Source organism: Bos taurus, chromosome 7 (assembly GCF_002263795.3).
Source record: "Bos taurus isolate L1 Dominette 01449 registration number 42190680 breed Hereford chromosome 7, ARS-UCD2.0, whole genome shotgun sequence".
Classification (NCBI taxonomy): Eukaryota; Metazoa; Chordata; class Mammalia; order Artiodactyla; family Bovidae; genus Bos; species Bos taurus.
In genome coordinates, this window is record NC_037334.1 from 30144161 (window position 1) to 30167890 (window position 23730).

The 23730-nt window shown below is 35.1% G+C and overlaps 1 protein-coding gene across 1 annotated transcript in view; it reads right to left on the bottom strand.

Moving 5' to 3' along the window:
* CSNK1G3 (casein kinase 1 gamma 3) overlaps positions 1-23730 on the bottom strand; it is a gene marked incomplete at its 3' end in the record, with an annotated part of 115984 nt that overhangs the window by 13945 nt on the left and 78309 nt on the right. The window contains 4 exon segments of the mRNA NM_001105329.2: positions 2286-2309; positions 2819-2925; positions 16538-16630; positions 21714-21859. Of these exon segments, the coding sequence (NP_001098799.2) occupies positions 2286-2309; positions 2819-2925; positions 16538-16630; positions 21714-21859 (370 nt within the window).

Here is a 23730-nt window from a genome sequence, read left to right on the forward strand (position 1 = left end):
TACACTACATTATGCAGTCAATCATTTAGTAATAATTTATTGAGGCTTTGCGGATCTTACCAAAAAAAAGGCCTGGTTTTTAAGAAATCCTGATAGCTCAGTTGGTAAAGAATCCGCCTGCAATGCAGCAGACCCTGGTTGTTCAATTCCTGGGTCAGGAAGATCCCCTGGAGAAGGGACAGGCTACTCACTCCAGTATTCTTGGGCTTCCCTTGCGGCTCAGCTGGTGAAGAGCCTGCAATGTGGGAGACCTGGGTTTGATCCCTGAGTTGGGAAGATCTCCTGGAGAAGGCAAAGGCTGCCCACTCCGGTATTCTGGCCTGGAGAATTCCAAGGACTGTATAGCCCATGGGCTCGCAGAGTTGGACACAGCTGAGCAACTTTCACTTTCACTTCAAGAAGTTTTAAAAGGTGGGAGATAGAGAAAGAGAATAACATATCAATGACAGACTTAAAAAACTAATGGAACACAGAATTCAGAATGGAAAATGAGGCTGGGAAAGACAGACCAGAGCAACCATGAAGGGCCTGGTGCCATGCCAAGTGATCTGGACTTGCTGCTCTATGCAAAAGAGAACCTCCCTTCAGAAAGAGTCTCCCACCCCTCCCCACCACTTCCTTTTTTCTTATCTTCCAACACCTACAGATAGAAACCCAAACCATAAACATACACACTCACACCCATCTCAACTAAATAAATTACTACCCATTCTTCAAAGCCCCCTCCACAAAGCATTCTCTGACCATCCTGTCAAACAACTCTAACAGGACCTTTTTCACAATATTTATCATACACTGATAAATGGTAATACAGCTGCAATTATCCCTGCTGAAGAGTGAGCTTCATAAAAGCAAGGATAGTATCATTAGTTCTGAAATCCAAGCAGTGTAAACGCTGAATGAATACATGGAAAAAATGCAATAGATTTGGCGGAAAGTAGATCTCTAGGAGGATGAGAACACAGAATGGCCGGTTTCGGTGACGAATCTGGGTGTGGAAGTAAAAATAGAGAATGTTGATGGAAGAAGCACAAGCCTGGCAAGATGAACGAGGTCACTGGCAGCGAGTAGAGAAACAGAAGGGGTGATAATGGCAAGTGAGTACCTGCCACGCCATGTGCCAGACAAAATACCAGCGCTTTAGTACATTTAATTTTTTCAACAGCCCACGAGGTAGATATTATTAGCCTCATTTTACAGGAAAAGAAACAAGCTTGAAGAAGGAAACAAACAGTGGCAGAAGTAGGTTTCTACAACTTACGTTTCTTTGCAAAGGCCATGTGCGTTACTATCTGCCTTACGTCATCCCCTTTTATAATTGTGCTTGGGATTGCACCAGCACATGTAACTGTTTTTTACTTTTGACATAAGAATACAGAAGTATGTAGCTGACTGATTATATCCTGAAATCCACCAAAACTAAGTCACACTGGCTATGAATAAATTCCACAGTCAAACTGGTTAAAAGGAACACTTGCTCATTACTCTCTTAAACAGAAATATCCACAAAAGTTTCCTCATCTTGCAGTCAATAAATGAACATTGTCTTAAAAATTATATAAGGTTCCTTTTAGACATGAGTAGAATGTTACACAATTTACTAATCTAAACAACTTTCGTTATTTACCCCAAGGCTTGGGGTAAATTTGTCCTAAAATCGAAGGAAGCATTTTAAACACAGCGTTATAACTAAAGGCAAGTGTCAATAAATAGTTTAAATTCAGTATTACTGCAACAGATAAGAATATTATTTTTCATAATATCTGTATTTAGCAGTTACTATTTAGATGAGGATTTTTCATAACACTCTCTTACTATAGTTTATCATGAAATTTAATAATGCATAGTATGTGTATTTAACGGCAATATAATTAGCAAGTGAAGTACTGGTTTAGTGATGTTATTGCTAGGTGTATTTAACAACTACAAATAGGAAAAAAAGTTTGACTCAAAAACTTGCCTCTTTTAAAAGCAAATAATGCATTGTGTTACAAAACAAATGCACAAGCACAAGCAAGACTGGTGTATCATCTACTCAATAAAAAGTGCCCCCAAATGTTTCATCTGTGTCACTTGAAACAAAAAAGCTGCAGCAGGCAAAAGAGCTCCTCAATTATTTCTTGCTTTTCAGAGTTAATGTAAATGATATTAAAGACTTTTGTATGACTTTTACCAATTATAATTTCTATGTTGAAAAGTTTGTTTTTAAAGACACAAACTGGTGCTAAATCTTTGAGATTATAGTCAACGGAGCTATTTCTGCCTGCCTACACTTGAGAACTCACCACATGTTCAACACTTTCTGGCAGCTAAACACAAAAAAAATAGAAGGAAAAAGAGAGAGAGAGATATCATCAGAAACTGCCCACACTGAAATTATCAAATTGTTTTCATGCTTAATTTTTTTCCAAGCAGAATTATAATTTTAACAACAAACAACTAATTTAAAACTAGTATTAATACATGCAGTATACCACAAAATTAATATTTTTATGTTTACAGAAAAAAATATGCCTCTAAAGTATAGTAGTAATTTTCATGCATCAACATTCCTAAAACTAATAAGCTAAAAACATGCTGTTAACTCTAAATAAGAATCTGAGCACAGTTCTTAAATAACTATTTTTATATTATTAAAACATTTACTGAAATAGCACTATTTAAAACTTAGTGGTTAAAACAATTAAATATACCAATTTGTTTTGCATGCACCTACTCCTTGAAAAAAAATTCCTTAAATAATTGCACATGACTGTAAGTCTCAAACATGCACAGTTTAAGGAAAAAAGTGACTAAATCAAGCAAAACCAATACATACTTGGTTTCATCCATCACCTCTACTTCTGTAGGGGCTGTGATGGGTGCATTTGAACGTCCTGCAGTAGGGTCATCTGTGTTTAATTCTCCATTTGTAGAACTTACAACCTGCAAAAGAGAAAAAAAAAAAAATATATATATATATATACACACACACACACAAAAAGCAATAAGTTATACAATGATAAACATAAAGTATTTAAATTAGAAAGTTAATATGAAGACCACAAAACAATTAGTATGTAGTTGTTCATAACTAAATATACTAACAGGTCTACATTAAAGATAAAGTCATTCAACACTTGCTTTTCAACTTACTTCCTGGTCATCTTGAAATTTCTGTCCTGTCTGCTATCCTCTGGTTTTTAAGGCTAATGCAATCAGTTCCCTTTTGGGTACCCAGCTCCTTTGGTACTCTGCTACATCATGAATTATTTGCTTTGGAAACTTTAATACTGTCCTTCCAACAGACCCTCCGTTTCATTTGGTAATCACGCTCAGGTCTCCCCCTCATTTGTCCATTCATTCACCCAGTTTTTCAAGCCCTAAATCTAGGCATCACTGTGATTCCTCTCTTTGACATAAACCATCAGCAGATTATGTTAAATCCTCCCTGACACAAACCCCAAACCTAACTGGGTCCTCCCCACTCTTAAGACTACTAAAACCAAGAGATAATGGTCCAAAGCACTCTTGAATGAAGTAGAGCAAAAACTGATCAACTGGTCAGCTTTTATTTGTATCTACCGCCCATTAATGGATTGTCCACACAACCACCAAGATGTTCCTTTAAGATGTAAATTAGGTAACACATAACTCTCTGCTTAAAACTCTTATAATGTCAACTTTATGGTTTCATTTGAAATAAAGATCTATATTCTTTACTCCAATTTACAAAGCCCCACAAGATCTCAATCCTGTCTACCCCTTTGATCTCATAGCACTTTCCCTTTCTTCACTAGCCTCCATCCAACATCAAGCTTATTTCCACCTAAGGCCTTGGCATTATCTTTTCTTACTCCCTGGAATTCTCTTCTTGCTTAGTGGCTATTTTCTTGTCTTTCAGATTCTCAGAGAATAGGATTTTTTTTCAACATATAATCTAGAACTTTTATGCAGAAACACTCTTATATGTTATACTTCATTTGTAATTCTTTGTATAGCATTTATCAATATTGATGTTTTTCTGATTGACTGATTGATCAGTTTCTTAACACCCACCCCAAATTCTATTAAAATTAAGCTCCATAACAGCAAGAGCCTTCTGTTATTTCCTGAGAGATCTCCTCACCTCAATGTGGCACAAAAAAGGCACTCAATAAATATTTGTTGGAATAAATGAATATATGCATGCATATATGAAAGCTTGAAGCAAGATAAAAATCATAACACTCCCAAATTCTCTTGGTCCAACAAAGTCTCTCTACTGTCCTATCTCTTGTTTTCCTCTAAACTTAATAAAAAACAATCATCTTAATTTACCATTTATATTTTTATAAAATTCCCCATTTATTCCTTAACTCCTCCCAATCTATACTCTGACCCTATATCAGAACTCAAATTGAGGTTTTTCTTGAAGGTTACCAATAGTTCCTAAAAGGTATGTTAGTAGTCTTTGCTCAGTCTTCATTTGCCTGTACATCTCTCTATCACTTGGCACCAGCTAATGACTTTGAAGTGAGACAGAGCTAGATACAAAACCTAGTTCTACCACTTACCACTTATGTGACTCTGGGAAGACACCTTACCTTGCTAAACCTCAGTATTCTCAACTATGAAATTGGAAACAGAAGTTATCTGTTTAATAAGGTTGATATGAATAGGAAATAAAGTTAATATATAAAATACAGTGACTGGCATATAGTAAGAGTTCAACAAATGGTGGCCATCATTATTACCATCAGTCTAACCTAAACAATGGCTTCAACTATTACCTTTACAAAAAGGATTCCCCAAGCCTAACTGCTCATCTACATGGTTAGTTAGCTAGATCAAGTTTGGCACCTTGTTATTTCTAAAACCAAATTTATCATATTCCTTCTTAAATCTGTTACATTTCCTATAGCCCCTACTTTTACTAAAGCCCTACCCACTTCCCAGACCTCCAGGCTCAAAAATCTCAAAATCATTTTTGATGCTTTCTCTACATGATCTCTTTATGATGTAACAAAAGTCTAAGTATCAGAGCTGACAGGTGACTAGTAGACTTAACACTTCCATTTACAGAGGCCGGTATTTCTAAAACTTAAATCCCAGGCTTCCGTGGTGGCTCAGTGGTAAAGAATCCACCTGCCAAAGCAGGAGATATGGGTCCAGTCCTTGATCCCAGGAAACTCCCACATGCTGTTGAGCAACTAATCCCATGCGCCACAACTATTCAGTTTGTGCTCTAGAGCCTGCGAGCTGCGACTATTGAGCCCGTGTGCTGCAACCACTGTTGTACCCGTGTACAACAAAGACCCAGCACAGCCAAAAACATTAGATAAAATTATACATAAAAAGTTTAAGTTCGAAAAGACAACATTACGCCAAGCACCGTTCTAGGAACTTGGAATACCACAGTAAACAATGCAGAAAAACATCTCTGTCCTTGTAGACTTAATAGTCAGTGTAGGGAAATAGGCCCTCTCCCTGCAGCTCAAGCTAGATAACCAGAAATCAATCAATGTATCTAGACTAGGTCATGATTTATACAAGTTCAATTTCCTATAGCCTATATGGAACAAGTACTTAAGAAATGAGCACTGCATTTGTTCCTTCAGCTGAAAACACACAGCTGCCTTGATCCTCTTTAGAGGCAATTCAATGGGAGGAATATTCCTAAGTCACCCTCTCAGCTTCTGGGGCACCTGCTTCCTCCTTTCTGTCATACTTTGAGCTCTGTGGTACTGTGCCAATTTTCTCTCTTTCTGAAAATGTGAAAAGATACTTATTTGTTCTAATTATTGAATATAATTGGCTTCTTTATTTTTAAAATGTCAGAGCCTCTACCTTGAACTGGAAAGAAGCTAAAAAGCAGAATTCTTATCCCATACTTTTCTATTCTCCATCACTTTTAACTAGCAGAGTGCCTTGCATGTAGTAGATAACTAACAGTTCAATGAACTATTTCCATTTTTATTTCCTTAACATGATAGTCAACAGGTTTCTTCCCCATCCCTTTTTGTTCAATGGCCCTACATAGTTGGAAGGACACTCCTTACCCCATCAACTTATAGGCAGTTCCTCTGATGTGTCTTCCCGTTCTTAAGCAGCAAAAATGAAAATTTGAAACTCTAGTACTCTAAATTTCCAGCAACAGTACCTATACATGCATTATAATTATATAATGTGATTTACTTCACTTCATATAATTTCATCACAAAGTTATATCAGACTTCAATAAATTTTATTTTAGTGAAATGCTTCAAATTTCATTCTACATGGTTGATCAGAACCGGATTAAAAAGAAGTTAACATCTGACTTTATAAAAATTTTAATGTAATTTTTCCTGGGCTCCCCAGATTCCCTAACCCTCTGAGTAAAAGCCAATAGCCCAGGGCCAGAACACAATCAATGTGGTAACAGAGTTCTGTTAAGCTGACCCACTTAACAGCAACGACCTAAGAGTGAATCAGGCATTAAAAGTGTTTCCACTTAAGGAAACGAGTGGTCTTTTCTAAACAGATTTTACAAGAAGAAACAAAGACATGATATTATAAACTGTGTCAATATCTTCTTGGAAACCAAAGGCAATGGATCAAACAAAAATTATTTTTGTAAGCCAAATTTTGAGGAATGATTCCACTTAAGTGACTTTTCTAGAATAATTCAAACTAGAACATAAGAATCTCTGCAATATTAGTGTTTATCAGGCTAGTTTCTTCAGAGGATGAGATGGTTGGATGGCATCACCAACTCAATGCACATGAGTTTGAGCAAACACCAGGAGATAGTGGAGGATAGAGCCTGGCGTGCTGCAGTCCATGGGGTTGCAAAGAGTCAGACATGACAGAGCGACTGAACAACAACAAATCTAAAAATCACAAATGCTTTGAGGTTTGACATTTCAAAAGAAAATTCAGCTATTTTATAGGATTTTTGTTGTTGCTGTTCTTGTTCTTAAAGAAATTTTCACTGTTATTCCCACTTGATAAGAAACTTAGTGTAATTCTCATTTTAAGAGGTTTAAAAAAAAAGTAACTAGGTTACCGTTTTACTCTCACAATATCAGAGTTAAATGGGAGGCAGTGGGCAAAAAGCCTGTAGCTAAGCGAGGGCGAAAAATAATGGCTCATTTAACACCTGCCTGCCCCGTCTAATTCCAAAGAAATCATTATCATAGACGAGTACAAAGACAACTGAAGGATGTTAAAATGCCAATTAATTTACTTTCCGTATAGAATGAATTCAAATTCGTTATACTACTATCTTCCTAATTTCTATTTGAAGTTTTGTGAGCATGTTATCAAATGCTCAGTAGAAGCACACTATATTAATGAATTAAATCATCTAATCAAAAAAATATATTAGAAATACTAAAAAAACATATATTTCACTTAAGACACTCAGCTTTTTCTAGAGGCATCTATAAGAAAGCACACTAGTAAAAGAGATACAGTTAAAAGGTTCAACATGACTGTATGAAACCAGCTTTCTAACATATTCTAAAAGCTACAGAAATATAATTAATATTCCAACTGATGACCCAAAGGCCCAGTGATTTTCTCAGTGACTTTCACCAAAGAAAAACCAAAATGGATTCTCTATTCAATCTCTGAGTGATCTAATATTCACTTAGACTAATAGATTCTTTGAGTACTCCAGTCTTGCAAGATGTTACTGCAAATGACACTGGAAAAGTGTTAAATTCCTTAACATGAGATATCTGTTTGTCTTTCATTTCCTGGTGACTCAGACAATAAAGAATCTGCGTGCAATGCAGTAGACCCGGGATCAATTCCTGGGTCAGGAAGATCCCCTAGAGAAGGGAATGGCAGCCCACTTCAGTATTCTTGCCTGGAGAATTCCATGGACAGAGGAGATTGGCAGGCTATAGTCAATGGGGTCGCAAAGAGTCAGACATGACTGAGCGACTTCACTTTCAATGTTCAGACTACCAGCCCTTTGCTGCAAAACTCCTATATATCATATCCTAGCTCTCCCCCTCCCCTTCTCGGAGCAGTTCTTAGAGTTACTTAAGATACTGCCTTCAGGCTTGACATCCTGAAAATTCCCACTCAATAAAACATAACTCTCAACTTTTAGATTGCGAATATATTTTTTAGTCAACAAAATCCCAACCATTCAAAAAGTCTCCTGCCTCTTGTTTTGGGTAGAGCAAGCTCAGTTTACACTATATTCTCTTCCCTACTATATATAGTAGCTATTAAAATCTTTCTTTACTGCCAGAAAAGAAAAAAAAAGAGTATCAAAACAAATGTGTAATGCTGATTTATCCCAATTGTAACTAAACAAGGGATTTCCTAAACTAAACTAAAAAAAAAAAAGAGGAACTGGAAATTATTTATGTAATAAAGGCATGTAACTTCTCTCATTCCACAAACCTCTCTTTTCCAGACTTTAGTACCCCCCAAAAAAATAAAAGAGATGACTCTTGTAGTTACTCAATTTTTTTTTCCTTGTTAGGACCTCAGTATTTTCAAAGATTTGACAAAGAAAACTAAACTTGGTTATCTGAAATGTTTTGAAAAGGCCTGCATTAACAATTAGCATAAAGGAGAACTGACTCAGATATGACATCTATTACTCCTCTGACTTTTAACCACATATGTTTTATCATTTCAAGATATGTTTGTCTGATTCTTTTTCTGTTACCATCACCTGTATCTGCATTTCTGAAGTGATAATAACTAAAATATCAGACTGCTTATTATAACAATTAATATTATTGTTTCATTTCATCAACAGTGCCTGGCTGTAAAACATATCTGCACCACTTGCAATTCTGCCCTTTCTCCCCAGTGTCACACGGTTCCTTACATGAAAAAAGAAAGGCTGGACAAGCAGAAGAGCTTTCCAACAGTCAGAAAGTATGCCACACCAAGTAAAACAGTTCTCTGAGTAGTTAACACCTGTCTTCTTCCCTCTGCTTGCCATGACCTCTCAGCGTTTACAGATCAGATGTTTAGTTAACATAGAGCTCGATGTTACAGTGAAAAGTTCAACACAGTGGCATTAGAGACTAGTACTATCTGCTGCCAGTGGTACATTTTAAAACCCCATTTTGGAAATTCTGATTTGCCAGGTGGAAACCTACCAAAAAGGGTTACTGACCCCTCCCCTTCCCTCAACCCTCATACCCAATTAAATTGTATCTTCTATCTTTCAAGTCCTTTTGTTTCTCTTTATCTCCACTACCCATCATCACTCCTCAACTGTGGACTTTTGAGAGTTGTGGCCCTGCCTTAGACTTGTCTCCCTTCCATTTGGTCTCAAAAGTATCTCTGTAAATGCTAATCTAATCAAGTTACTTCTAATTCTCTTTATGCCTACCCAATACCCTTAGACCAAAACCCAAATTTAATAACAAAACTTTCAGGTCCTTCACAATTCCCCTCCTGTCTGCCTGTCAGTCTCATTTCTCAATACATAATAGCTTGACAGAACTGCATTTAATTCCTCAGTCTGTCACTCTCTCCTCCACAATCTTACACACACTTTTCTCTGCCTGGTACACTCCTCTCTTAACCCCTTCCTTCTACCTTCTTCAAATGCTAAGTCCTACTGATTCTTCACTTTGAAAACATGTGAAAAAATAAGAGTATAAATAATATTTTTTTCCGGAAACTTTAACTTGCTAAATCCAAGTTAGATGCTTTTCCTACATATTCTCATAGTACCCTGTACTTCCTCCGCTTATCATACCACCTGCTTATTAGCTCTTTCCATTAACTGAAAGCTCCATAGGGACAGACACCATATCTGTTATTCTTTCCTTTATTCAAAGAACCTACTAGCACAGTGCCAAACACGTGGTAAACATTTATATATATTTGCTGAATAATGAAGAGCCAAGAAACGGAAAATGGTAGCTCTAGGCTTCTCAACCATATTTATTACCAGTGATTCTCAGAGGAGCAGGAGGGGACACACTTGTACCCCTAGGAAATTTTCCAAATCACATACAAGCCAAGAACAGATTGAAAATACAGACTTCACGATATCTGAATATTATTCTCAATCTCTTAAGTGGGGAAAGTTTATCAAATAGATAGCATTATCTTTCTGATGAGTAAATTAACTGAAGAGACAGAATAAAATTAGATAAATCCCATTTCACAATGCACTCTTTTGGCTACATCTCTATACTTCACTTTTCAGAGATGGATAAAAATACTAGTCAAGCTTCTTAATTTGCCAAAGCAATAGACAATTCTACTATTTAGTACTTCTTTGTCCCAGACTCTATACTAAATACTTTTTTTAAAAGTTCTCACAAAACCATGAATAAAGCTATCATTAATATCCCCATGTTATGATGAATAATCTAAGGCACGAAATTTGAAATTATGCAGCTAACCACAATTAAATCAACTTGGTAACCTATATACCTGACCTATAATATATATATAATAATTCTGAAAAGATAAGGAGTTCAAATACAGACTCCAAGAGGCATATATGAAATAGTGAGTGAGGATTTTTCTGTAGGTCGAAAAGGCAAGAGGTGTTCGTATACCAGATAGCAATCTATCTATTTTGTAAATGTATTTCCTGAAAACTATTTGATGATACGCCCTTGGTATTTATTGAGGAAAACTTTTTAATTGCCATGTAAGATCTTTGTCGCTCAGTCATGTCCGACTCTTTGCGACCCCATGGACAGTCCATGGAATTCTCCAGGCCAGAATACTGGAGTGGGTAGCTGTTCCCTTCTCCAGGGGATCGTCCCAACCCAGGGATCAAACCCAGGTCTCCCACACCCTGCAAAGCCAGTGACTGAAACTTTGTCCGACAGGTGGTTCAACAACCACGGAACAAAGAACCTCAATGCAAATTCTTCTCATACTTGTGTATTAGTAAAGTGATCTTTCTATCTTCCCTTTATCAAATAATGAGAAAAAAACACACTGCTTTCCCTTCTTCTTTCATTCAAAGTAAAATATAGCATTCAATTATTGGAATAATCATATTAGCTCAGATTAAGATACCTTTACTTCCTCTCACTATTATTACTTTTTAAACTATTACTTCATCAGTCCAATTATGCCAGTGTCATAACTTTTCAAATTTTAAATTATACATAAATTCAACATTTTTGGATGGAGCAAGATTCACGCATGATCTTACTACGCTGCTAGCAAATTTTTCATGACAGTAAAACTACCTTAATGTTCATCATATCAAGTTAATTCAGGAAGTAACTGAAAAATAGTGTAAAAATTTTTACTCACTTATGTATTTACCCAAATAGTAAAGTGATCACTTACTAAATACTAGAATGAAGTCAGATGCAATCTTTATAAGGCAGAAAAGTTTTAAAGAAATAAGAAATAAGCAGATTTAAAATATATCTTTGAGAATATGTGAAAAAATAGAATAAAATACTGGAATGATTAGCCAACAATGAAACTCATTCACCCTTTGACAGTCCAAAGAAATTCCATGAGCCATCTTTAGGAATTCCACAAAGTGAAAAAAAAAAAAAAAAAAAACTACTGATAAATTTGTGGCATTGGTACAAATCTTAATTGTTATAGATTTCCCTGAACCCTGAGCAAGACACGTTACAAAAACATACAACACTTAGAAACACGTAAATGTATACAGATACATACACAATTCAGCTTGTGTTTATGCAAATTAAACATAATTTCCTCAATTAACTTTTCCAATGATATGAATTTAGATCACAAAAAAGTTTTACCTCTCAGGCTCCCTTGCCTCTGAATCCCTCACTCCAAAATTTGACAGCACTATTCAAATTCTTCTGTTAATACATGACTGAAAGTTCCACAGACTACAAAATTCTATAAAAGTTGGTTTCACAATTTAAACTGTCTCTAAAATCTAACTGTGGGAAAAACATGATAACTCATAAGATTTAATTAAGAATTGGCTTTTTAAGAGTTCAAATCAAGACAGAATAAAATCCAAGCATAGATTCAGATTAATATATATGAAGAAAAAATATAAATTTGGTAAAATATAACAGAATATTGTTCAAGTTGAAGTATGTGGAGAAAAAAATTTAAAAATAGGTTTTACACTGAAATGGACTGAGGAAACATTTCTCATCTCAATTACTTTAAGCCAGCATTCAGATTATCTAAACTGACATTTTTAAAAGAAATAAGAGACTCAGTAATCTTTTCCTATTTTTATAATATATATATAAAAGATTAAAATTTAGGGGGGCATTTAAGGGAAGAATATAGTAGCTATCTGTAAACGTATAGAAAAGGGGGGAAAAGGAACACATCAAAAAAATAAGGGACAACTTTAAATTTTTCTTAATATCCAGAAAATAGAGGGAAATGTTTTATAAATATCTGTCTTTGAAATTATTTTCTCCATGTTATACTTTATCCAAATAAAACAAAATATGTCATTGTAAAACTGGGGTCATATTTATTTGACCAATTAATCAGAAAATACATTCTAAGGACTGAGAATGAAAATGTTAGATAACTGCTTAACTAAGTTTAAAGGAAGCAAAGTAATGAAAGGATAAGGTATAAAAATGTTCTATTACTTAAAGCATTAAAAAAGACTGAGCTCATTACTGGACAATCAAGTTTAACAGACAGTTCAAGTAATACATTTTATTTTTCTAATCTGTTCTGAGTACAACTTACTTAAATAATGTTGCATGTGCTTGCAAAAATGAACAAAGGCAAAATCTTAGTATCCCTTAGGTGGTCTTGCTAGACCATGTTAATTTTTCTCTTTTGGTTAAATTCAAAGGAATAGAATTATGGAGAGTTCAGCAACAAGTCTTTCATTAGGATAAGAAATCATGCCATGAGTTCCAAAAAGGGTTAGTTGTATAAATCTGGGAAATAATCACTCATGCAAAAATCAGAAAATACCTGTACCGAGCCACCATGTCTGTCTGCTGCAAGGTGAGCTCTCAAATGATGGGGATTTGCCTGCTGGGAGTCCCAAGCTGCCCTGTGGTCTGTCGACTGCCATTTATTTAATGCATGTGGCATGCATGGAAGAAGAAAAACCCAAAATGTTAAACATCGCATCCTTATAATATAGAAAACAAATGTATAAAAGGAAATTTTAAAAACCCTTACTATTCTGAGTCACAGATGCAATTATCTTTGCATAGTGAATGTGGAGAGATTTCAATGAAAACGCTACAATTATGTAATGATCAACCACAAAAATAAAATAGCACCACAGAATTTTAGAAGTGAAAGGTCTTTAGATATCATAGACTCCACTTTCTAATTTTATAAATAAAGTTAACAAAAACTAGAGAGGTAAAAATGACATGGTCAAGAACACACTCCATAAACCATGAAATGTTCTAAAAAGCCATTCACTATATCTTCTTACAATAGAGGTCCCCACTGGTTTTCTGATAAGAAACTACTTCCAGTAACGTTTAAAAAAAAAAAAAAAGACATTACTTAAGCAGCCACACTTAAGGTCTCAGAAAACTTAAAAATTTTTCTCTTCTTGCTTAGTACCCTGTTTCTGACTGTGAGGATAATACAAGAAAACAGCAAAGTTCCTTGAAAAATAAGAACTGCTATACAGAATACCAAGAGGATATGACAAAAAAACTTTTTAAGTGACAATCTTTCATATATGAACCCCTTTGTTTCCTTCATCTATTTTTTTCATCTGGTTCAAATTAAGAGACCTATTTCCATGAAACAGGCCGATAATTCTTAAAGATTTTAGATGACCTGGCAAGCCTGTATGGCAATAACCACAAACTATATAATAATCTACTAAAAGAACTGAGTAACGGCTTAATAGGGAGCAATTTCTGCGTTTCAGGAAAATGTGGACAGTACTAACATGGGGGAAGGCATACAATATTTAAGTTTCTATCACATGTTTGGTTCTGCACTGGCTGCTTTATATGTGTTATCTCATTTTTGAGACATAAAGTATTATCCTCATTTTACTGATGAAGACATTAAGACATTAAATACTTCTCTCACATCACTGAAGTAGCAAATAGTACACCTGGGATTCAAACTGAGAGCCTACTATTTTCCCAACATTACTACCAGGCTCATTACCACAATTACATTATGTTCTAAAGACTTCAGGGCTCTTTTCTTTCTTTTTCAACTAAAGTCAGGAAAATCTTGCCACAAAGTGTCAAGTACACCAGGCTATATGCAGACTAAGAATATCAGTGGCCAGAGAAACCCTTTAGGAGAAGAGATGTTAAAATCAAGTAGACACAAAGAATACATGTTTTGGCACTAAGCTTCCTGAATTAAATTGTACAATACAAAAGTACATACTCTGTGGCATAAAATATGTCATCAAAACAATTACGACAATTCTAATGTCCCTTTATTAAATCCTCCAAATTTATCACCAGAATTCAGCTGACTTTTAGGTTAAAGTGAAATAAATTAGATGAGACCATGGGACAGCAGGCAACATTTGGGAATCGTGGACCTTTTAAGAAGACACCAAAAGCTATGCAACCTCTCCTCAAAATAAACATTTGCATCCACCCAACATTTCCTGTAAAATTTCAGGATCCCCTGAACTTCAACCATTGACTCTAAGATAAAACTGTTTATCTGGGGATATTACAAAGGTTTCAGACTTTTAAAGAATTAACTTTTCGTCTTTCGGGATTATGAACTGTGGGTTTATCACACAACTTAAGCTGTTTACTGCAGCACAGATAGTTAAGAAATTTTTTTCTAGATATATAATGTTTCTATCATGATAAGAATCTACATATCTAGGTTGAAAATTCAATAAGCTATCGTAAAGGATTTCCTGAAAAAAAAAAAAAATTGATTCCCTACATTTATTCCAAGAAGGACTACATCAACGAAATATGGTTCCCACCCTCAGTGAACTAGCAATGACCTAGCAAGACATATCTGAAACAGGTAGAAAGTTAAAACTTTAAAATATTTAAATTTATTTCAAGAAAAATTTAATTCAACAATAAAAGAAGTTTCATTTATTACAATACCTAATAGCTCAAGTAGAGATCCTCACAGAACATGAATTACTGGTCTTGTTCCACATACATTTGAAAAATTAACTGATTTAAAAAACACATACTCCAAGTCTTCACTTCTCCCATTTCTATTTACAGCATCTTATCAGAGTACTCAAGCTATCAATGTCTTTTAATTTATACTGGAAGTAATTTATATAAAAGACCCTTTACTGCCCAGTTTTTCTAAGGCAAAATTATAAAACTAATCTTTTTTAAATTGTCTATACTTTAAAGCATAAAATTATAAATACTTCCTAAATGTAGCATTTTATTTGACTATGATTTTTAGTAAGTTGTGTTTCTTCTTTGATGTCATTTTTTTAACCCTCACCTCAACCCTGATGGAATACAAAATAGACAGCACACTACCCCTCTCCAAAAAGGGTTATAACCAAAAATTCTAAAGATACCGTTTAATTCAAGGTAACAGCAAAAATTCTCTGTCAAAAATGGATTCAGTAAGGTTTCTTTATATAAAAAAGACGAGTGAAAATGTTGCTCAAAAATTTAACAGCTTCCAATTTATCTTACCCAGAAAATACAACTCTTCAATGAATCTTCTATATCTTGTCTTGAACCTGCTCTCTGCTCCAAACCAACTGCTTATTTCTCCTCAGACATATTCCACATTTTTAAACTTTTGCCTTATTTTTTTAATGCTCACTCTCTCCAAAATTCTTATTCCTTAGCCTGCCTTTAAAAATTCCATTCATTTTTCACGCTCATCTCAAAAACCACCTTTGCATATAGATCCTACATATTCCAATGATCCTCTATGGCACTTTATTAATGTATCTCCCATGGTACAGTTTATTCTGCATTGTTAATGTAGTTATTTGTGAATTTGTTGTAATAATGATAACAGGAACACCAGCCACAAGAGTTGAGACTTAATGAATGCTTACTATATGCTAGTAAGAATTAACATGCATTATTTATTTTATAGATGAGAACTGAGGCTTTGAGTGAATGAGTAACCTGCCATATCCAGGTCTGATTGATTCCAGAGGTTCAGTGAGCTCTTAGCCACTCATTACAAAGTCATTTCTCACAGGTTGTATGTTTTGCCTTACTTCTGCATTTCTGCAATGTGGAGAGCAGTAGCTTTCAAATAACAGAACTCAGTAAATAATTTATTACACTAAACTGGACTAAAGTTAGAAAGAACAGCTACTATTACAATTCATTCCAACAGGGTATCCAAATACTTCCATTCTAACAGAACAATATTCTCAAAGTTTATACTAACACCACTAATCAGGATTTGTGATTAAACAATTTTAATGTGACCATTAGGAGAAACAGCCTATGCATTGAAAATATGTGCATTTTTATCCTTAATATGTCTGTATATGGTCTGTTTTCTAGAAGAAAAGGATATGTATTTCAATCATTCAATATGTATATATAAGTATGTATACACATATGTGCAAACACATGCACAAATTATAAAGCTTCATCTGGGCATGATAAAACACCAAATACATTTATAAACAGTGAGAAGGTAACACAGAAATAAATCAAGACAGTTCATATCTAAAAGGACAGCAAACCTGATTTTTGGATTGTATCTTATCTCTGTGGGGATGTGCTTCTCTGTTTGATGACAGAGCAGGATCTTGCTGAACTGCACCCACTGGAGTAGGCTGCGACACAATAACAATTAGCATCAATGCATTCTATTTCAGAAGTCTTATTTAAAATTATTTAGCACCTTAAAATAATAAAAAAATAATAAAAGATACTATTACATAAAGCCTTAAGAAAAGGTATCTTCCCTAAAATAAGTTGTTAAATATACCAAATTAAAGCAAAGAAATTTTAACTACTATTTAAAGTAGCTTCAAAATATTTCAATAGTTTATCAAGTATTTATTTTTATATCAACAAAAGACCTTTTAATGTTACCATTACGTTTTAGGTTAATTCTTATAAAAAAACAAAATGTATTTGTTTATCTCTCTCATTTCCAAAGCCAATATATAAACAGAAAAAATTACGTTATGAAAATTAAGGGAATAATTTTTTAAATAAGCTAATAAAATTGGTTACTGTCAATATTTTAACTCAGAAGAGACTTTTATAAAATTTAAACTATCAAATATAATTCATAAACTATCAAATATAATTCAAAGTTTCATAATAAATGCATTAATCAAAGTTTATTCAGGTTTGCATTTTAGATACAATATGTATTCAAATCACTTTGGAGCTAAGAAAAATACAGATTAAACATTTAAGTAAGTCAACTGTTCAAAAGTACTTGAACCTGAGAGCTTGGTAGTTCCAAATATGGACAAAATTTGGTATCAGTGAACTGAAATTAAAGTAAATTTTGTAAGGCATTCTTATTTATTTAAAAAGAAGACTAGTGAGAATAAATATTTGATTTTTTTTAAGTCATCTCTTCAAAGAAAGAACTTAATGTTGTGTTCATTTAAGTAATGACACTCATCCCACAGTTATGATCAAGACAAATTTTTGCGGCAGTTTTTATAGTTAAAAAAACCTAAACTTGCTCTGATACGTAAGTATCAGTCTACTGCAAAATAAGCTAAAACTGCTAGAATAATTAAAGTATACTCTAAAATTACAAATATCTTGAGCAATGACTAAAGAAAAAACTAGCTGATCTTTTAAAGTAGTCACTAGAATACTATATTTTTAAAAAGTATGTTTGATATTAAGAACTAAATCAAAAGCAAAACATTCAAAATAACCCATTACTCTAAAAAGCAGACTCCAAATTCTCCCTTTTTACAAAACACAAAGAATGAATCCTTTAAAATTATTTATTCTCAATACTAAAATGTATATGGAACCACAAAAGACCCTGTCTAACAATCTTGAGAAAAAAGAACAAATCTGGAGGTATAACACTCCCTGACTTCAGACTATACTACAAACCTGCAGTAATCAAATCAGTACAGTACTGGCTTAACGACAGACATATGTCAACAGAAAAGAGAGCTCAGAAATAAACCCACATATGTATGATCAATTAACCTAATTAATCTATAACAGAGGAAGCAAGAATATACAAATAACAAAAGACAGTCTCTTCAATAAGTGGTGCTGAAAAACTGGACAGCTGTGTGTAAAAGAATGAGATCAGAACATATTCTAACACCATATACAAAAACACACTCAAAACAGATTAAAGACCTTTATTATGAAACCACAAAATTCCTGGAAGAAAGCATAAGTGAACACTCTGACTTAAATTGTAGCAATATTTTTTTGGATCTGTCTCTTACGGTAGAAGAAACAAAAGCAAAAATAAACAAATGGGACCTAATTAAACTTTAAAGCTTTGACACAGCAAAGAAAACCATCAACAAAATGAAAAGACAACCTACTGAATATATTTGCAAATGATATGACTGAAAAGAGGTTAATATTCAAAATTTATGAACAGCTCATACAGTACCAAAAAAACAAACAACAAATAAGCAGATCTGAATAGTTTTCCAAAGAAAACACACAGATGGCTAAGAGATGCATGAAAAAATGTTCAACATTACTAATCATCAGAGAAATTAAAATCAAAACCATAATGAGACATCATTTCACACTTGTCAGAATGGCCATTATTAAAAAGACACGAAATAACAATTGTTGGTGAGGATATGGATAAAACGGAACCCTTGTGCACTACTGGTGGAAATTTAAATGAGTACAGCCACTATGGTAAACATTATGAAGATTCCTCAAAACACCAGAAGTATAACTACCATATGATCCAGCAGTACACCGCTGGGTACATATTCAAAGAAAATGAAAAAAGTAATTCAAAAGGTTTATACACCTCAATGTTCAAAACAGCATTATATACAACAGCCAAGATACAGAAGCAACCTAAGTGCCCAGCAGCAGATGAATGGACAAAGAAGATATGGAGAGGAGCTTCCCTGGTCACTCAGTGGTAAAGAATCCACCTGCTAATGCAGGAGACATGGGTTCAGTCCCTGATTCAGAAGATCGCACATGCCTTGGGGCAATTAAACCTGAGTGCTACAACTACTCTAGAGCCCACGTGCTACAACAACTGAAGCCCGCAAGCCCGAGAGCCAAGGAAAACCACTGCAATGAGAAGCCAGCACACTGCAGCTAGAGATAGCCCCTGTTCTCTGCAACTAGAGAAAAGCCTGCACAGCAATGAAGACCCAGAACAGCCAAAAGTAAAAAGATTAAAAAAAAAAATTTTTTTTAAAGAAAAGTTAAGGAAGAACTATGGACGGAGGTTTGGGACACTGTATAGGAGGCAGGGATCAAGACCATCCCCAAGAAAAAGAGATGCAAAAGGTAAAATGGTTGGCTGAGGAGCCTTACGAATAGTTGTGAAAAGAAGAGAAGAGAAAGGCAAAGAACAAAAGTAAAGATATACCCATTTGAATGCAGAGTTCCAAAGAATAGCAAGGAGAGATAAGAAAGCCTTCCTCAGTCATCAATGCAAAGAAAGAGAGGAAAATAGAAGGGAAAAGACTAGAGACCTCTTCAAGAAACTCAGAGATACCAAGGGAACATTTCATGCAAACATGGGCACAATAAAGGACAGAAATGGTATGGACCTAAAAGAAGCAGAAGATATTAAGAAGAAGTGGCAAGAATACACAGAAATACTATACAAAAAAAATCTTCACGTCCCAGATAACCACAATGGTGTGATCACTCACCTAGAGCCAGATATCCTGGAATGTGAAGACAAGTGGGCCTTAGGAAGCATCACTACAAACAAAGCTGGTGGAGGTGATGGAATTCCAGTTAAGCTATTTCAAATCCTAAAAGATGAAGCTGTGAAAGTGCTGCACTCAATATGCCAGCAAATTTGGAAAACTCAGCAGTGGCCACAGGACTGGAAAAGGTCAGTTTTCATTCCAATCCCAAAGAAAGGCAATGCCAAAGAATGCTCCAACTACTGCATAATTGAACTCATCTCACACGCTAGTAAAGTACTGCTCAAAATTCTCCAAGCCAGGCTTCAACAATATGTGAACCATAAACTTCCAGATGTTCAACTGGATTTAGAAAAGGCAGAGGAATCAGAGATCAAATTGCCAAAATCCATTGGATCATCGAAAAAGCAAGAGAGTTCCAGAAAAACATCTACTTCTGTTTTATTGACTAAGCCAAAGCCTTTGATTGTGTGGATCACAACAAACTGGAAAATTCCAAAAGAGAGGGGAATACCAGATCACCTGACCTGCCTCTTGAGAAATCTATATGCAGGTCAGGAAGCAACAGTTAGAACTGGACATGTAACAACAGACTGGTTCCAAATTGGGAAAGGAGTACGTCAGGCTGTATACTGTCACCCTACTTATTTAACTTATATGCAGAGTACATCATGAGAAACGCTGGGCTGGATGATGTACAAGCTGGAATCAAGATTGCCGGGAGAAATATCAATAACCTCAGATATGCAGATGATACCACCCTTATGGCAGAAAGTGAAGAATAACTAAAAAACCTCTTGATGAAAGTGAAAGAGGAGAGTGAAAAAGTTGGCTTAAAACTTAACTTCAGAAAACTAAGATCATGGCATCTGGTCCCATCACTTCATGACAAACAGATGGGAAACAGTAGAAACTGTGAGAGACTTTCTTTTTGGGGGCTCCAAAATCACTGCAGATGGTGAATGCAGCCATGAAATTAAAAGACGCTTACTCCTTGGAAGAAAAGTTATGACCAACCTAGACAGCATATTCAAAAGCAGAGACATGAGTTTGCCAACAAAGGTCCGTTTAGTCAAAGCTATGGTTTTTCCAGTAGTCATGTATGGATGTGAGAGTTGGACCATAAAGAAAGCTGAGCACCGAACAACTGATGCTTTTGAACTGTGGTGTTGGAGAAGACTCTTGTGAGTCCCTTGGACTATAAGGAGATCCAACCAGTCCACCCTAAAGGAAATCAGCCCTAAATGTTCATTGGAAGGACTGATGCTGAAGCTGAAACTCCAATACTTCAGTCACCTGATTCAAAGAACCGACTCATTTGAAAAGACCCTGAGGCTGGGAAAGATTGAAGTTGGGAGGAGAAGGGGATGACAGAGGATGAGATGGTTGGATGGCATCACCAACTCAACGGACGTAAGTCTGAGTAAACTCTGAGAGTTGGTGATGGACAGGGAAGCCTGGCATGCTGCAGTCCGTGGGGTCGCAAAGAGTTGGACATGACTGAGTGACTGAACTAGACTATATGATAAAATATTACTCAGCCATAAAAAGAATGGAATTCTGCCATTTGCAACAATGTGACTGGAACTATAGAGAATTATGCTTAGGAGAAATATACTCTTGTTATCATTATTATGTGGAGTCTTAAAAATAAAACAAACAAATGAATATAACAAAAAAGGAACAGACTTAAAAATACAGAGAACAATCTTGTGGTTACCAGTGAGGAGAAAAAACAGAGGAGGGGCAAGACAAGAGTAGGGGATTAGGAGACACAAACTTCCATCTATGAAATAAATTAGCAAAAAGGATATACTGTACAGTACAGAAAAATATAGATATTATTCTGTAATAACTTAAAATGGAGCATAATCTATAAAAATTTTAAATCACTATGATGTTCACCTAAAACTTATACTGTAAACCAACTATACTTCAAAATAAAAAATTATCTGTTCTCAACTCTTTTCAAATAGAGGATCTCTACTATGAAAAAGGAAGCTAAGTACTACAAATAATCTTTTGTTTTTCTTATACAGCCTGGAGTACTCACCAACTGTTTACCAATCCAGTCATATTCATAATCAAACATATATCCTTTTCGATCAAACAAGTCAGTAAAAAGTTTTCTTAGGTAGTCATAATCTGGTTTTTCAAAAAAATCTAGCCTTCTTACATAACGAAGATATGTTGCCATTTCTTCTAGAAAGAAAATAAAAATTACTCTGATTAAACTTTTCTATATACATTTTAATAAAATTATAAATATCTAAAAGGACAAGTATTATAAGAACACATGAAAAAGTAGCAAGATTCTACTATCAGTGAAAATATTATGAACTTAATAACAATAAAATTAAAAGGGTGAAAAGAAGGGAGGAAAGGAAATAGAGACAAAAGAAAAACCTGAGATTTAACAAGTATTATTTTTGCTTCATTTCATGAGAAAAGGCTGAAATTTTTTTAAAATAATATTTTTAATAGAAACCTTGGCTAGTACTGAAGGTTGAAATAGAAATTTCAACAATGCATAATTATTTAATCACAAAACACCATACTCAGCTCATACTGTTAATACTGATGGGAGCTGATTTATATAGGAAAGCATTTGCACTAGTTTGCTGGATGTCCTTTAGAATCTGCGACACAAACTAACTGCCTAAAAGAGGATTCAAATACTTAACCTAGGCTAAATGGTATTCTACCCAAAGGATCTAGCAACATTGCCATTTGATATTGGAATACATTCTTAAATAAGTATGGTTATACATCATTTTAATGCACATTTCTCACTATTTTTTTGCTAATGACTAATTACTTGCTTTTTATTATATACATATTTTAGACTACAGAAATTATGTTAGACAAAAAGCCAATTCAAGTGATTTTCTTATTTAAGTTCAAAATGGGTCGTAAGCAGCGGAGACATCTTGCAACATCAACAACACATTTGGCGTTGGAAATACAAAAACATACACTGTGGTGGTGGTTCAAGAAGTTTTGCAAAGGAGACAAGAACCTTGAAGATGAGGAGCCCAGTGACCGGCCATTAGAAGGTTGACAACAACCAATTGAGAGCATCATCGAAGCTAATCCTCTTACAACTTACACGACAAATTGCCAAAAACATCACCGTCGACCATTCTACAGTCATTCAGCATTTGAAGCAAATTGGAAAGCTGAAAAAGCTCAATAAGTGGGTGTCTCATGAGCCAACCGCAAGTCAAAAAAATCACTGTTTTGAGGTGCTGTCTTCTCTTCTTCTACAACAACAAACCATTTCTCGATCAAATTGTGACATGCAATGAAAAGTGGATTTTATATGACAACCAGAGACAACCAGCTCAGTGGCTGGACTGTGAAGAAGCTTCAAAGCACTTCTCAAAGCCAAATTTGCACCAAAAAGAGCTGTCACTGGTTGGTGGTCTGATGCTGGCTGGTCCATTACACTATAGCTTTCTGAACCCTGGCAAAACCACTACATCTGAGAAGTATTCTCAACAAATGGATGTACTGAAAACTGAAATGCCTGCAGCCCAATGGCCCAATTCTTCTCCATGACAATGCCTGACTACACATCATACAAAAAACGCTTCAATGGGTCAACAAACTGGGCTAAGAAGTTTTGCCTCATCTGCTATATTCACCTGACCTCTCGCCAACTGATAACCACTTCTTTAAGCATCTCGATGACTTTTTGCAGGGAAAATGCTTCCACAATCAGCAGGAGGCAGAAAATGCTTTCCAAGACTTCATCGAATCTGGAAGCACGTATTTTTATGCTGCTGCTGCTAAGTCGCTTCAGTCGTGTCTGACTCTGTGCGACCCCAGAGACAGCACCCACCAGGCTCCCCTGTCCCTGGGATTCAGGAATAAACAAACTTCTCTCTAGTGGGCAAAACTGTGTTGTCTTGGTCTTGTTCCTATTTTGTCCTGGTTGTCTTGTAATGGTTCCTATTTTGATTAAAAGAGCCTGGTTATAATGATTTAAATTCACAGTCTGAAATCACAATTACTTTTGCAGCAACCTACTTTGGCCACCTCATGCGAAGAGTTGACTCACTGAAAAA